Genomic DNA, 15,377 nt, shown 5'->3' with positions numbered 1-15,377 from the left:
CACATCACTTTCTTTAAGTTTCATGCTGATATCTGCAGAAAAACGGCACTCTTTGTGTGATATAGATTAAGTTAACTATATTAAATTATATAAATATAAAAAGCATACAGAAATATTTTTGCCGTCTACAATTTAGAATGCCTGGAATTTTGAGTTTTAAAGGGTTAGTTCACCCAAAAATTAAAATTAGCTTGAGTTTTACTTACCCTCGAAGAAGAATCCTAGGTGTATGACTTTCTTCTTTCAGACGAATCCAGTCGGAGTTATATTTAAAATGTTCCTGGCTATTCCAAGCTCTATCATTGCAGTTGAATAGTCCACAAGTTGTCTAATAAAGCTCGCGCATTTATAATAAAACGTGCCGCAGACGGCTCCGGGGCATGAATAAAGGCCCCCTGTAGTGAATCCATGAGTTTTTGTAAAAAAATATCCATATTTCAAGCGTAATAAACATCTTTTCTCTCACTTCCGCTGACTGTCTTACACTAAAGCAGTTCCGGCGAATGACGTAAGATGTGCGGTGTTGCGTGATTAGTGACGAATGTGGAGAGAGAACAAAACAAAACGCCGGTCACGAATTAGAAGTACAAACCGAAGATTTGCAAAGAAAAAATGTCGGAGGATTTTGATATAAACCAAGAGGAGACTGGTTTTCCTTTGCTAAAGTAAGGCAACTTTGCTTCCTTTGCTCCTATTAAACAAACTCGCGCGCACTGCGCATACTTCATATGCCTTCGTATGACAGATAACGGAAGTGAGAGAAAAGTGTTTATTACGTTTGAAATATGGATATTTTTCTTACAAAAACTCATGGATTCGCTACAGGGGGCCTTTATTCATCCCCCGGTTTTATTATGAATGCGTAAGCTTTATTTGACGACTTGTGGACTGTTCAACTGCAACACCCGCTGACTGCAATAATAGAGCTTGGAATAGCCAGGACAATTTTTAATATAACTCCGACTGGATTCGTCTGAAAGAAGAAAGTCATATACACCTAGGATGCTTCGAGGGTAAGTAAAACACAAGCTAATTTTCATTTTTGGGTGAACGAACCCTTTAATAGCAGATATGCTATATCGCACACCCCAGACTCAACTTGAGTGGAAAATGAATTCGCGGTTGTACGCGCCCTTGTTTGCACATGAGCATGTGTAACTTGCAAAAGCCAGACCACTGATTCGTCAAACCTGCTTTCCTGCAGTCCCTGTTCTTCTGACTTCTTACTATTTTGTAGTAAGTAACGAATATGCTTCGGGGAAATGTATCGGAGTAAAAGTATACATTTTAATTAGGAAATGTAGTGGAGTAAAAGTAAAAGTTGGCTGAAATATAAAAACTCAAGTAAAGTACAGATACTCCCCAAAAATACTGAAGTACTGTAACAAAGTATTATTACTTCGTTACATTACACCACTGAGAAATTATTCAAAATTATGTGAGGTCTGTGAGGTGGGACATTTTTAAAACATTTTTTAGACAAGCATTACTGTGTGTAGATAAATCTCATATGATATGATATGATCTAATTTGATGTGCTCTATTATACAGTTAATAGACACAACAAAAGTGAGTGCATATTCTCAGGCTTGATGTAACATAATGCAGTGTTTTGTCCTCACAGGAACTCTTCAGAACAGAGGGACATTAGATGGAAGTAATGAGGGGATCACCAGCATTGAGTTCAACCCGACGGTATGAACACACACAAATCATTGTGTTTGAATAAATTATACACAGAAAATGAGCAATGTAACGAGACAACATACTAGAATGCCTCTATTATAATCCCTGAAGCAGTCACTGCCTGCAGCTTTGCACAGTTTTAGATATGAGCCCTGGAGTTCAGCACAGCTTACAAAATCTCAACTCTTTGTTGGTTATAACGGAAGCATTGTAGTTTTGTCGCTTTGCTTGCTTGTTGTGTATATTGGGTGTTACAGTGTATGCATTTTGCTTCAGTTTATCTAGCAGTAATTTCTGTGTGCACTGCAACCAAAACACAGATATGTGCATCAGACTTCAAATTCTCTCATTAGGACCTGCTGTTGTGATTAACCAATTTAATGCATGCATTTATGTGCACAACAGACGTTTCTGAGATCGTTTCTGCATTGCTTGTACGACTGCTACAAAAAATGTATGAATAAAACTATAATGCATTAAAAGTATACCCAAATAAAATACTGTAAACAACTATTTCAATAATGTTCTGATGTATTTCAATTTAATCACAGAACTAATTCGTGCTGATTTAACAGAATTACAAATGGTTTTTGAATGTGTTGCAGCTTTTTGCGCTGCTATACCCGTTTAGTGAATTAACCCCCCTTATTGGACTTTAATTCAGGGCTTGTTGATGCCAAGAACCCTTAAAGTATGATGATTCCCTTCGTAAAATATAAGAGCACCTATATTTTCATGTATGCTCATTATAATGTTCCTTAACAATAGTATGTGTGCTATAATGTGCACATGTGTGGAAGGTGAAGGTGGTGCTGGGGAGGAGGAGGGCTAAAGAAAATTATCATAGTGCGCACTAATGAGCTGTATCAGGTTGGGATGGGAATTGCATAGATATGAAAGAGAGATTGTTTGGCTACATTGACTGCTTGGGAAAACTAATCAGCAACTCTAAAGAGAAAATGTCTTGGTTACGTATGTAACCCTCGTTCCCTGAAGGAGGGAACGGAGATGTCACGTTGGTAATGACCGACTTTGGGATCTCGCTTAGAGAGACCAATCCAACTAAATTGATGCGATGATTGCATCCAGCTGCCGCTGATCGCAGCGCGAGTATAACTAGGCAGCAGGTGCAACGCATACTCAGGTTTTCGCTGATGAGCCGAGCCGGTGATCTGGCCGCTCAGTGGTGGTACAGCAGCTATGGCAACGAGATGTGATGTCTCCATTCCCTCCTTCAGGGAACGAGGGTTACATACGTAACCGAGACGTTCCCTTTCAGTCGGTCACTCTCTACGTCCCGTCGGTAATGACCGACTTTGGGATCCCTACCAAAGCGCCACAGATGCTGCCACTTCCAGAGTCCTGTGCGAGCCTCCTGCGCCCCCTTTTCGGCGTAGGCCGGGGCTCGCAACAAGAAGACCAGTCACTGTTTGCCGTAGAACTACCCACTCAGTGAGATTGGATAACACTGGGAAAACATACACGTTCCACTTGGAACAGGAACATTGCAGAAGCCCAATCCTTCCCGAAGGAGGTTTTGGAAGCACTTACACATATGAACAACCGTTTAGGTGCATATGGAAGATTAGAGGTGATTATAACCCTCTTGGAAATGGCAGAAGTCTGCCAGGGAAACACGGGCCCTGAGGCTATACCGTGGACTTTACACATATGGGATCCACTCAGGTCTCTACATATGGAACCCAGCCCTCTACCGGTTCTCACGGATTCATTTAGTGAGGGCCTGGCGCCGGACGGTCCGCCACGTCTGGCTGCCGAGGGGATGGAGGCGCTCGACAGGGTTTACCGTACGGACTCTCTGGAGCGGTTTAGCAAGCCTAAACCAGGGCCTCTCAGTGCTTCTACCCATTTAAGGTGAGAACACAGGAGGATACCGGCTCTACATGAAGGCTATAGAATCTAGCGAACGTGTTGGGGGTCACCCAGCCTGCAGCTCTACAAATATCTGTCAGCGAGACGCCACGAGTCAGCGTAAAGAAGAATGCAACACTTCTAGTAGATTGAGCTCGCAATCTGAGCGGGCAGGGCACACCCTGTGCCTGATAAACCAGGGTGATGGCATCCACTATCCAGTGGGCCATCCTCTGCTTAGAGATGGCATTCCCCTTCTGCCGGCCTCCGTAACAGACAAAGAGCTGATCTGAGGTCCTAAAGCTTTATGACCGGTCTACGTACCATCTCAAGGCTCGGATGGGACAAAGCAAAGCTAGGGCTGTGTCTGCCTCCTCTGGGGGCAGCGCTTGCAGGTTCACAACCTGAACCCTGAAAGGGGGTAGTAGGAACCTTGGGCACGTAGCCGGGCCGGGGCCTCAGAATTACCTGGGAGTCAGCCAGCCCAAACTCTAGGCATGATTCGTCGACCGAAAATGCATGCACTACCTTCTTGATGGAGGCCAATGCAATCAGGAGCAGAGCACCAAGTCCCTGTGTTCGCACAACTGATCTTGAGACTGAGCTAGTATAAGCCAGTTGTCGAGGTAGTTGAGAATGTGAATGCCCTGCTCTCTCAGGGGAACAAGGGCTGCCTCCGCAACTTTCGTGAAGACATGGGGCGACAGTGAGAACCCGAGGGGCAGGACCTTGTACTGATATGCTTGTCCTTCGAACGCGAACTGCAGCAATGGTCTGTGGTGCAAAAGGATCGATACATGAAAGTACGCGTCCTTCAGGTCGATCGCTGCAAACCAATCTTGGGGATGGATGCACCCGAAGATGCATTTCTGCATCAACATCTTGAACAGTAACCAGTGAAGGGCCCAGTTCAAGACACGCAGGTCCAAGATTGGTCGTAACCCACCGCCTTTCTTGGGTACAATGAAGTAGGGGCTGTAAAACCCCGTCTTCATATCGACTGGAGAGACTGGCTCTATCGCATCCTTCGCCAGTAGGACTGCGATCTCCGCATGCAAGACAGGAGCATCAGCTGCCTTCACTGATGTGAAGCGGATGCCGCAGAACTTGGGGGGACGCCGGGTGAACTGAATCGCATAGCCGAGTCTGATGGTCCGCAGGAGCCAGCGAGACGGGTTTGGTAGCCAGGCACCTAGACACCGTACAAGCTGAACCAGCGGGACCACCGATGTACCCGCAGTGGGGCAGCGAGGTGGAACGCAGGACCCAGTCTGTGGGCGAAAAAAATCAAATTGAATCGTGAAATCAAAATTGTGAATCGAATCGTGAGTTGAGTGAATCGTTACATCCCTAGTGTTAGACGGAGGCAGCTTCTCCACAGGCTGCATAAGCATTGCCGGACAGACCAGACAAGTACCTACAGACCTGGGAGGGGAGGTACGGTTTGCCCTTGATGGCTGGAGGCGGTATTAGGACACAACTGCATTGCAACCGACCACTCCACCAGGGGGACCCCGTATACCCCCTTGCTGCACCACCGTCAAGAGTGGTGCGGGAGGAAGAGTTAGCAGGTCGGTTTCCGGCAAAAAAAGGTGCCATCCACAACCTGGTAAGCCCCTCATCCACCTCCGGGAAGAATGGCACTGGGGCGGGGCGCTGAGAACCAGTGCGGGCCACCCCGAAGAAACAATCGTCCAACCTTGAGAGCTCGGGACACGGTGGAGGTCTCCACTCGAGCCCAAACCTCACGTCGGCCCGGGAAAGCATAGCCGTCATTTCCGGATCCGATTCAGGCATTGCAACAGTCCCAGAGGGCAGCAGCCGAATCTTCCTCTCCAGAAAGCTCCGGCTCACCCTCCGATGCAGCAATCGACATCCGATCGTTGGGAGGAGCGCCCGAAGGATACAGCTGGTACACTCCTTGTAGAGGGCCCAACATGTTCCTTTGGCAGCGCAACTGGTTGCGGAGTGCAAGAGGAGCGATGGTCCCCCGAAGGTTGGTTCCCTGGAGGGTTTGCCATCAGGTTACCCTCAGACCGCCTGTGCTACTGCTTGAAGTAGCCCCCGCCTGACTGCCGCCATGACGAGAACTAGATCGAGGCAGAGGCAATGGAGCTCTGCCCCTTTTGAGGTAACAGAGCTTGGCCCGCAATGAGAACATGACTCATCCATGAACGCCACCTCAGCGTGCTTAATGCCCAGACACGTGAGGCAGCGATCGTGACCATCACCCGACGCCAGGTAACGACGTGGCATGGGTAATACGTTGTCTGTAGCAAGACGCAACGTCGAGTTTGCCAGACACAACGTCGTCTTTAAAAAGATGCACCCGTGAATGCTCTTTTAGGGAAAAAGCTGTTTTGGCATGCTGAGTGCACAGGGGAGATGGCCGCCTGCAACACAAACAGGGGTAGTGCGTTGCGGAGTGCAAGAGGAGCGATGGTCCCCCGAAGGTTGGTTCCCTGGAGGGTTTGCCATCAGGTTACCCTCAGACCGCCTGTGCTACTGCTTGAAGTAGCCCCCGCCTGACTGCCGCCATGACGAGAACTAGATCGAGGCAGAGGCAATGGAGCTCTGCCCCTTTTGAGGTAACAGAGCTTGGCCCGCAATGAGAACATGACTCATCCATGAACGCCACCTCAGCGTGCTTAATGCCCAGACACGTGAGGCAGCGATCGTGACCATCACCCGACGCCAGGTAACGACGTGGCATGGGTAATACGTTGTCTGTAGCAAGACGCAACGTCGAGTTTGCCAGACACAACGTCGTCTTTAAAAAGATGCACCCGTGAATGCTCTTTTAGGGAAAAAGCTGTTTTGGCATGCTGAGTGCACAGGGGAGATGGCCGCCTGCAACACAAACAGGGGTAGTGCAGCCTGATATGTGCAACCCACTCGACACGGGAAACCACCACCGCTTAAGCGCTGTACCACCAACACCAAGAGCGCCAAAGAGCGTGCTGAACTCGTTCAGTCTTCTTCTCTCAGTAGAGTATTCAGAGTATACAAAATGATGTGATCGCTCGGCTCTGAAGCGAAAAGCTTAGTATGCGTTGCACCTGCTGCCTAGTTATACTCGCGCTGCGATCAGCGACAGCTGGATGCAATCATCGCATGCCAATGTGCATTGGCTCGTTTAGTTTACGCTCGAAGTGGATTGGTCTCTCTAAGCGAGATCTCAAAGTCGGTCATTACCGACGTGACGTCGAGAGTGACCGACTGAAAGGGAACCCCTGCTTTAGATGAGCTGAAGAACATTCCATATGACTCCACTGAGTCCTCGGCTACTGAAGGATCTTTATTAGTAATATAAGGAGACTGTTCCTGTAAGGTTGTTGAGTTGATTATGCTGTGGTTACTGCTCTAATGCATTGTGGGATGTGTAACTGTGCTTTTCCATCAGGGTACTCAGATTTTAGCTGCGTCATATGACAAGTCAGCTCTATTCTGGAGGCTGGAGGACAGCGTTCCCAAGGTAACAGAGCTTACCTCTCACCCACCCAAACCTCCCTGCGCTAGTCTGTCTCTGAATTACTTTAGAGCATCATCAGATGAGAGGAGTATGAACCATGTTAAAGATGTTTATTGCTGTGCCTGCTAAGATTCCATTGGGTTTTACATGACAATGAAGTGTGGGAGAGTTTTATGGGGCGGAATCAGCTTGTCACATGATTTTTGATGCAAACAGGCCAGATATGGGTCATTCTTACTATGCAGTAATTTTTATGGCCCAGCATATTTGTCTTAATATATTGTATGAAATGATCATCTCTCATCTTATCATATTAGGAAATACAGTTCAGTGAATATGGGGTGAATTAAAAAAAAAAGACAACAACGTGACACTCTTATAGAAAAACAAATTAGAAATCATATTTATACGTTTTGTATAAGATACAAAGTTCAAAGGGTTTGGCATAACAGGAATGACCCATATTTTATATAAAAATGTGTCTGAAAATTTACTAGCGTGACAGAAAGGGTAAAAAGACACCGTTGCTCTCCTTAAAACCAATTCGACATGCTGAAAATGAGAGGAGACTACTTTAACAAGACACAATTGCTCCAAATGCTGTAAAATTGATTGAATATTTCTTTATATATATACAGTATATGTATGCAGACTATGTACACACACACACACTAGTCATATTTTCTTATGCAAAATATAATTACTTTCTTTTTTAATTTTGGGAGAAAATATGACATGGAAATGTTCTTGACATGTTTAGAGAGATTCTGTTTAGCTTCTCATTAAAAGTATGTCTATATTGTTTTTCTAGGTTACATTGACGGGTCATTCTCGTAAAGTGACAGCTGCCAGATTTAAATACAGTCAGAGGCAGGTGGTCACGGGCAGTGCGGACAGGACCGTGAAGATATGGGACCTCCAGCGAGCAGCGTGTATGTGTCACAAAAATTTGCAACTAATCACTCATGCATTAACTAACAACGAGCACATTCTGCATCTGTCTGCAATCATTTGTTCAACAAATTAGCACTTTAGTATCAGTCATTTCCATATTTCTCTATCGTTTCTACTCACAGGCATACAAACCATTGAGGTTTTGTCTTTCTGTAGTGATGTTGTGTGCTCCGAGTACCTCATCATCAGCAGCCATTATGACAGAAAAATACGGTTTTGGGACAGCAGGTAAGAACAGGGCAATTACAACAATTACAATTAAAAAAATATAACGATAAAAATATGACAATATAAAAACTCATCTTAATAAATGTTTATGAAATGTTAACATTTGTTTAGTCTGACATAATCAGACTTTGACTACGTGTATAAAGTGTGGTTCACATTGAGGCTTTTGCTGTGAAAGGCTTTGTTCACACTGCAGGGGAAAACTCAAATCCTTTAATCCAGTTCAATCCTGTCTACAAAAGTAGGATCACTATTAGGGCTGCACGATAAATCGCATGCGATATTTAATGCGCATCTTGTCAGTAAAGCTGGTTCTGTAATCAGCGGTAAATCTCCATCACGTGCGTGCTTTCACATTGAGCAGCATAAACTACACAGAGCCGTTGTTCACTGACAAGCTGCGCAAAACCACGTTCATATTCGCGCCATTTTTTTGCGCAGCTTGTCAGTGAACAACGGCTCTGTGTAGTTAATGCTGCTCAATGTGAAAGCATGCACGTGATGGAGATGCGCGTTAAATATCGCATGCGATTTATCATGCAGCCCTAATCACTATGCATAAAACTTTAGCATAGGATTTCGTCACAATACCTGGTATAGCAATAAATTAAAACCAGGATCAGGCTTGTGTTTTTTACTGTTCAGAATCTAAAAAAAAATTAAAGGAATTTGAGCCATATAGTCAGATTTTTGCAGAATGAGGCCTTAGAACTGCCCTCTTAGGGCCTGTTTACACCTGGTCTCTTTATGTGTTATCTGTGATCGGATAGTAATCCGATTGTGAAAAGACCAGTTGTAAATGCCACTTTCGAGTTGGATTTAATCCGATCACTCAAACCACTTCAGGAGATTGTCAAGGAAGCATTCAAGATGAAACTGGAAAAGTGTGAATGCATCTGGTTGTTGAAATCGCATATGTAAATTTTACTCCTTCCAAAATGTAAACTAATAAATGTGTAAGAGTGTGTTATAAGCTATATGGCATGTTATATAGTCAGATATGACAGCGCTAATGCAACACGCATCGCCGCGGATGAGTAGTTAAGTATCTCTTCAGCAAACCGATACGCAAACTGGTGCAAATGAAAGTAAGTTGCAGATGTTCAACACACAATCATCTTCATTAAAAGTGGTAAGACTTACTTATCTTTCCAGTGCTGATGCCGCTCTCTCTCTCTCATGTTGTGGTCTTTGATTTTGAAATTAGCTGCTGATGAATAAAATGCAGTGCATATCTATTGCTTTCGTTGACGTGAACTCCATTAAATTTGCATATAGCGCGGGAATTGAAGATCGGATTTATATCCGTTTTGCGGAGACACGTTTATGTGGCCAAGTGTAAATGGAACGGTTTAAACAAATCAGATAGATATCCAATCAGAGAAAGCGCATGAACTGACCAAGTGTAAACAGGCCCTTAGACAGGAAGAGATTATCTGAATCTTATGTTCAGGTCACATATGTACAGACCTTGGTAGAGTTGCACAAATTTGGAAAATTTCCAGTAAATTTCGGAAACATTCCAGAAATTTTGGAAACTTTCCAGGATTATGTACACCTAGTATTATGATCCATCTTAATACATCTGCTTGGATCACTCAAACTACATTTGAAGGTAGATGAAAACATGTGACCACGTATCATCTGTGGTGTAAACCTTGCTATCACTTCTGTAATTATTCTGTTATAAACACTCACCTGAGACGGATATTGATACTATGTGTAAACAGGGCCTAAGTCTGCTTGTGTACACAAACTAGTTATTAAAAATGTTTCTGGTCCGAAAGTAATTGCCTTAAAATTTACAGTTGATGGTGGGTTTGTTAAACGAGCTGTGGTTTAATGGCTTTGTAGCAGTGTATATCCTTGAAAACTTCACATTATAAATGTGTTGATCACTGTAGTGCTTTTCACACAATTGTGTGCTGACAATTAAATGTGAATAATGAACCCAGCTGCTGGAACTGGCACTGCTCGCTGTCTGTCACCACTCGTCTGGCTAGTGTGATGACCTAAAACAGTGCAGCCTCGGGTGTGTGTGGTGTCATCGCTGGCGAGAGAGACGGCTTGTTAACGCTTTTGTGGTAATGCGTGAGATTGGCTTCTCCACAGGCCCAGTCGTACAGACAGAAACTCTTCCACACGTGTTGACAGTTGACGCTCAAAGGTGTTTGTGCTGCTCTGCATGGAATTCATTTTCCAGATGTGATTTCTTTTTTTCTTTAGGCTAAATGTTTGGATGCTTTACGTTCAGTTTAGGACATGACTGTTCTTTAAAGGGATATATGGCAAAAAATTTAATCTCCATGTTTTAACGTTGAACTAGTCAACTTAAAAACATAACAACAACATGATTCAAGTGACATGCACTTTATTAAAAACTTGCAAAACCATCTAGTTAAAAAAAAAAAATAATTCCGGGACTTGGCAGTGAAGCAGCTGAAACATGGTGGAAGTACTATGCCCGGATTGCATTCATACCACCCATATACATACAGTATATGTGACCCTGGACCACAAAACCAGTCATAAGTGTCCATTTTTCGAAATTGAGATTTATACATCATCTGAAAGTTGAATAAATAAGCTTTCATTGATGTATGGTTTGTTAGGACAGGACAATATTTGGCCGAGATACAACTATTTGAAAATCTGGAATCTGAGGGTGCAAAAAAATCTAAATATTGAGAAAATCGCCTTTAAAGTTGTCCAAATGTAGTTCTTAGCAATGCATATTACTAATCAAAAATTAAGTTTTGATATATTTACAGTATGAAATTTACAAAATATCTTCATAGAACATGATCTTTACTTAATATCCTAATGATTTTTGGCATAAAAGAAAAATCGATAATTTTGACCCATACAATGTATTTTTGGTTATTGCTACAAACATACCCCAGCGACTTAAGATTGGTTTTGTCTTCCAGGGTCACATATAGAATGTACTTTTTTTTTAATGGTTGCAATGTAAATGTAATGGTTGCAAACCGAATGTATTACCTACAATACAGTATGCCATTTCAGATGCAGCTAATGTATTTTGAAGCCAAAGAACTTGTGTGAATCCGTGTATCATTCGATCATTCGTTTTTTGATTTAATATTGAAAGTAGAAAAATTAGAAAACGGCTCCTTTTGTTTTTTTTTCTCCGAAAAAATGAGAATTCAGCTTAAATTTTCGTTTTTCGTTCATGGGTGAAAAAATTAATAAACGGCTTGAATATTCGATTTCTACATGTGGGCGGGAATTAAACACCCCTTTCTGCTGATTGGTCAGCCGAAGATTAAACCGTGCCTTCATCAGTTCTTCCGCAGTATCACGCAGCAGAATAATAGTCCTCCACTGTTGCAGTTGTACGGATTAATAACCCATTTTTATCAATTTCATATTTTTCTCATCAAACAGACTAATGAACAGCTCGACACAACTCGTACCGGGCCAGAGTCTAGACAGTTCTTTCTTCTGTGTAGACCGGCGGTTCTTAAAGTGACAGGGGGTCCAAGAAATAATTTGCTAGCCTACTATATTTTACAGAGTGTAAAGTTGCTTTTTTAACATGATACATAGGCCTACTGTGATTTATTCCAAAGTGACTTATATGATGCATTTAATGTAAAATAATCTAAATGAAGCCTTTTAAAAGACGAGTATTCCCTGTGGTTGATGTTTGTGGCATGCGCCAGAAAGATGCTCAAGGAGACCGAGACGCGCTAAAGCAACGCATTCTGTTGTTCTACTTATTTTTTCAAAGGCATAACATTTTGTAGTTATTTTGAATGTAACGTTACACAATTAAAAATATACATTTTACCATACGACTATAAATGACGGCCAATTACGTTTTATAGTCATTTATACGACTATAAATGACTATAAAATTAAGTTATTTCCCCTCGATGGGGAAAAAAATCCAAGTGAACATCAATCAGCACTCAATATTAATTTAAACTGCTTTTATTTTCTTTTTTTACTTTTTTACTAAAAATCATTACTTTAGGCCAGTTGTCGCACATTTTTATGAGAAGGTCAAGTTTACGCGTGACGTAAATGTAAACATGTTGTGAAACTTGACAAACACATTGTGAGGCTTGTGTAAGAAGTTAAGGAAACTTGCACTTGTATTAGCTTCACAATGCACTAACATCTACGTCAAGTGAAAACTAATAAACCCTCTTGTAAATGCATGTATGAAAATTCTAAATATTAGCATTAATTCTTTTTTGGGTGGACTATCCCTTTGATGCTTTTAATCTCATGAAACCTACACTGAAAAATAGTGTGTCGTTGGATCAAAGTAAAAAAAAAAATTACTTTAACTTGTTACAGATAATTGGTTTACTTTTTCTCAAGTAAAAAAATTCATAAATAAGTTGGACCAAATCATATTTCTAAAGTCAACTGAAACTAAAAATACACTTTTAACCAAATATATTTTTCACTTGATTATATCACAAGTTATCACTACATCTGTTTGGATTTTTTTACTTAAATGTTTACATCTTTTTAAATCAAATATCCAGATACAAATTTAAATTGTATTAAGCAATTTCTTAACATTCAGAATGTGAGTTTACGGTGTGAAATATCATTGAATTATAAGCAAATGAAGCATTTACACTCTTGAGAGTCAAACATTTTAAAATGTGTATTACGGTATATCCTGTGTTTGTTAATACTCATAAAGACCAACATTTTTGTATGATTCACCTTTAAAGATAACCAAAATGTTTTGCAGAGTACAACGTTTTATGAAAATCCTTTTTTAAACTATTTTTCAGAGCAATTAAACAAAAAAAATCAACTGATCTTCAAGATTAACCATTTCAAGTAATTAGTCGTAAGTATACAGATAACTTTTGGAATAATCATTTGGATTAATAAAGGAAGTTGCACCATGCGCTACACCTAACCAGTCACAGCTGCCTTTCAGTTGCATTCTGCATATTGAAATCTCATTGGTCCAAAACTCCCAGTTTTCATTTTCTAAATGACTGTGATAGTTTTGTGCAGAACATTTGCTTTCAGTGTGGACAGACACACTACTGGAAACTTGACATCAGTTTTTGAACTGTTTTTCAAATAACTAACACATTGTCTATTTAACCATTTGCTGACAAATACAGTTCCATTCTCTTAATAGCATAATAGTGTGTAACACAACAAACACATCAACTCTGCAATCGAGCGGCGCTATGTGACGCCACATGACAAAACCACATTGCTCAGTATAATTAATGGTTTACTCTGAAAGTGACGTCTAGTCATTACATAGACATTACATGCAAACCATGACAAGCTTGACAACAACAACAAATATTACTTTGAATGACAAAAAGCTCATGCAAGCCAAGAATAGAGCTACCGTTCTGGTAGAGTAATTGACATGTATACTCTAATATGTGTAATATATTTAAAAGTATCTTTCACAAGAATTGCAGTCCTGTTTATCATGTTAAATGGACAGAATGACACTAATATGGTTAATGTTGTAATAGCTCAAATCCATTGGATAAGAAAGCAACAACAATATCTTATGGTAGAACACTACAGGCAAAACGATTGGTTTTACATCCACTGCAGAATTTTGAACTATTTTGCTTCTGTAACATGTTTTAGCGGAAAGTAAATATCCACAATACACATTTAAGTGTTTATTTTATTTCACTTTGTATTGCACTTCATGTGCGTGTGTAGATTTTGATTATAATACACATGGTTTTCTCAAAAGTATTTTTTTTTTCTCCTGCACTGAGCCAGAATACATATACATATCACACATATACATAATACCAGTACATATCACTGTACGTTCCGGTTTTGTTCTTATCGAGAGTGATTCGTTCATATATCCTTCACCTGGTTTATATAAAATGATATTCCTAAAAACTTGGTGATTTTTTTTTCTGGTTGTTGATATATATTTTCTGATATATAGAGTGATTCAAAAAAATCCAAAATCCCCTATGTAAAAATAAATATATAATTTAATTAAATAATGCCTTTGCTTTTTAAAACATAACATTTCAGAAAACTTGTAATACAGTTTTACTAACAGCTTGCGCCAGCGCAAACCGTCTTTTGGCTTTAAAATAGTACTGTCAGGATTTACTAAAGATGCGCAGTGATGAATTAGCGCTGAAATATGCATTTGTAGGAGTTTTCCTTTCAGACGCAAAATTTATGGGAGGAGAGTATTCAAATGAATCACGCGAAGCGCTTTACTAACGTTTGCGCTCGTCAAATTGCTGGTATTTGCGCCATTATTTAACGGCCAAAAAAAGTTTTATTTGGAATGCACGTGCACGAAAATATCGTTTGCCAAGCCATTGTAACAAAGTTCGTAGTCCAACACTGTCGTCACTCCTCCTTTTATCCTTCCGGCACCAATATAACAAAGTTCATAGTCACGGGAAGAAGGAGGCGGGAACCGGCGAACTTTTAAAGACTTTAATAAAATAAACAAACACAAAAGTAGCCCCACGACTGCCGCACACAAAACAAAATAAAATCCAGGCCTGGTCCTCTCTCGTCCAACACTGTCGTCACTCCTCCTTTTATCCTTCCGGAGCTCCTCCGTGGGACTCGAGACCGGTGAGTGGCGCAGGTGTTGCGCATTAGCATTTACTCCACCGGCCTCACTCCGTTCCCACGGCTCTCGGCCCCGCCCCTCTCGTCACATACCCCCCTCGCAGGCCGGGGGGTATTCACGAGACCCCCCCCCCCTCCCCCCTCTGGGGGAGCCGATCACGGCAGCTGCGGCGTACCTGGGGGTAAGGACAGACAGACGAGGCGAGAGAAAAGGAGAGGGAAGGATGAGGAGAGACAGAGACGAGAGAGGGGAGAGAGGAAAAAAAAAATCTTCCGGTTCCCAGACACACTGCCACTCGGCCCTCCACCAGCTGGGTAAACTCTTCCGTGATGCCAGGTGGTGGCACTAGACAGCCCTCGGTGGACGGCCCGACACTCCGTTGGATGGCCTGAGATGACTCCTCCAGGTTCGGGCAGCCAGCAGGAGTCCCCCGTTCCCTGCTCCTCCCCATCATGGCGGATGGCAGCAGGCTCCGGCCTCAGGTGAACGGCGGCGACTCCTCCGCTCCCTCACGGACGGCAGCCATCCCTCCCCAGCCCAGGAGGCCGGCAGCGAGTTCGTCCGCCCCCCGGC

The 15,377-nt window shown here is 42.2% G+C and overlaps 1 protein-coding gene across 1 annotated transcript in view; it reads left to right on the top strand.

Moving 5' to 3' along the window:
• Positions 1-15,377, top strand: part of LOC107569480 (autophagy-related protein 16-2) — a 45,175-nt gene that overhangs the window by 16,147 nt on the left and 13,651 nt on the right. Inside the window, exons 12-15 of the mRNA XM_016255586.1 lie at positions 1,625-1,695; positions 6,962-7,033; positions 7,842-7,962; positions 8,107-8,212. Coding sequence (XP_016111072.1) covers positions 1,625-1,695; positions 6,962-7,033; positions 7,842-7,962; positions 8,107-8,212 — 370 coding nt within the window. The remainder of the gene's footprint in view (positions 1-1,624; positions 1,696-6,961; positions 7,034-7,841; positions 7,963-8,106; positions 8,213-15,377) is intronic.

This window comes from Sinocyclocheilus grahami, unplaced genomic scaffold (assembly GCF_001515645.1).
Source record: "Sinocyclocheilus grahami isolate Dianchi unplaced genomic scaffold, SAMN03320097.WGS_v1.1 scaffold1349.1, whole genome shotgun sequence".
Taxonomy (NCBI): Eukaryota; Metazoa; Chordata; class Actinopteri; order Cypriniformes; family Cyprinidae; genus Sinocyclocheilus; species Sinocyclocheilus grahami.
Note: the sequence above shows the minus strand (reverse complement) of the source record. Positions and strands in the feature narration are given on the sequence as shown.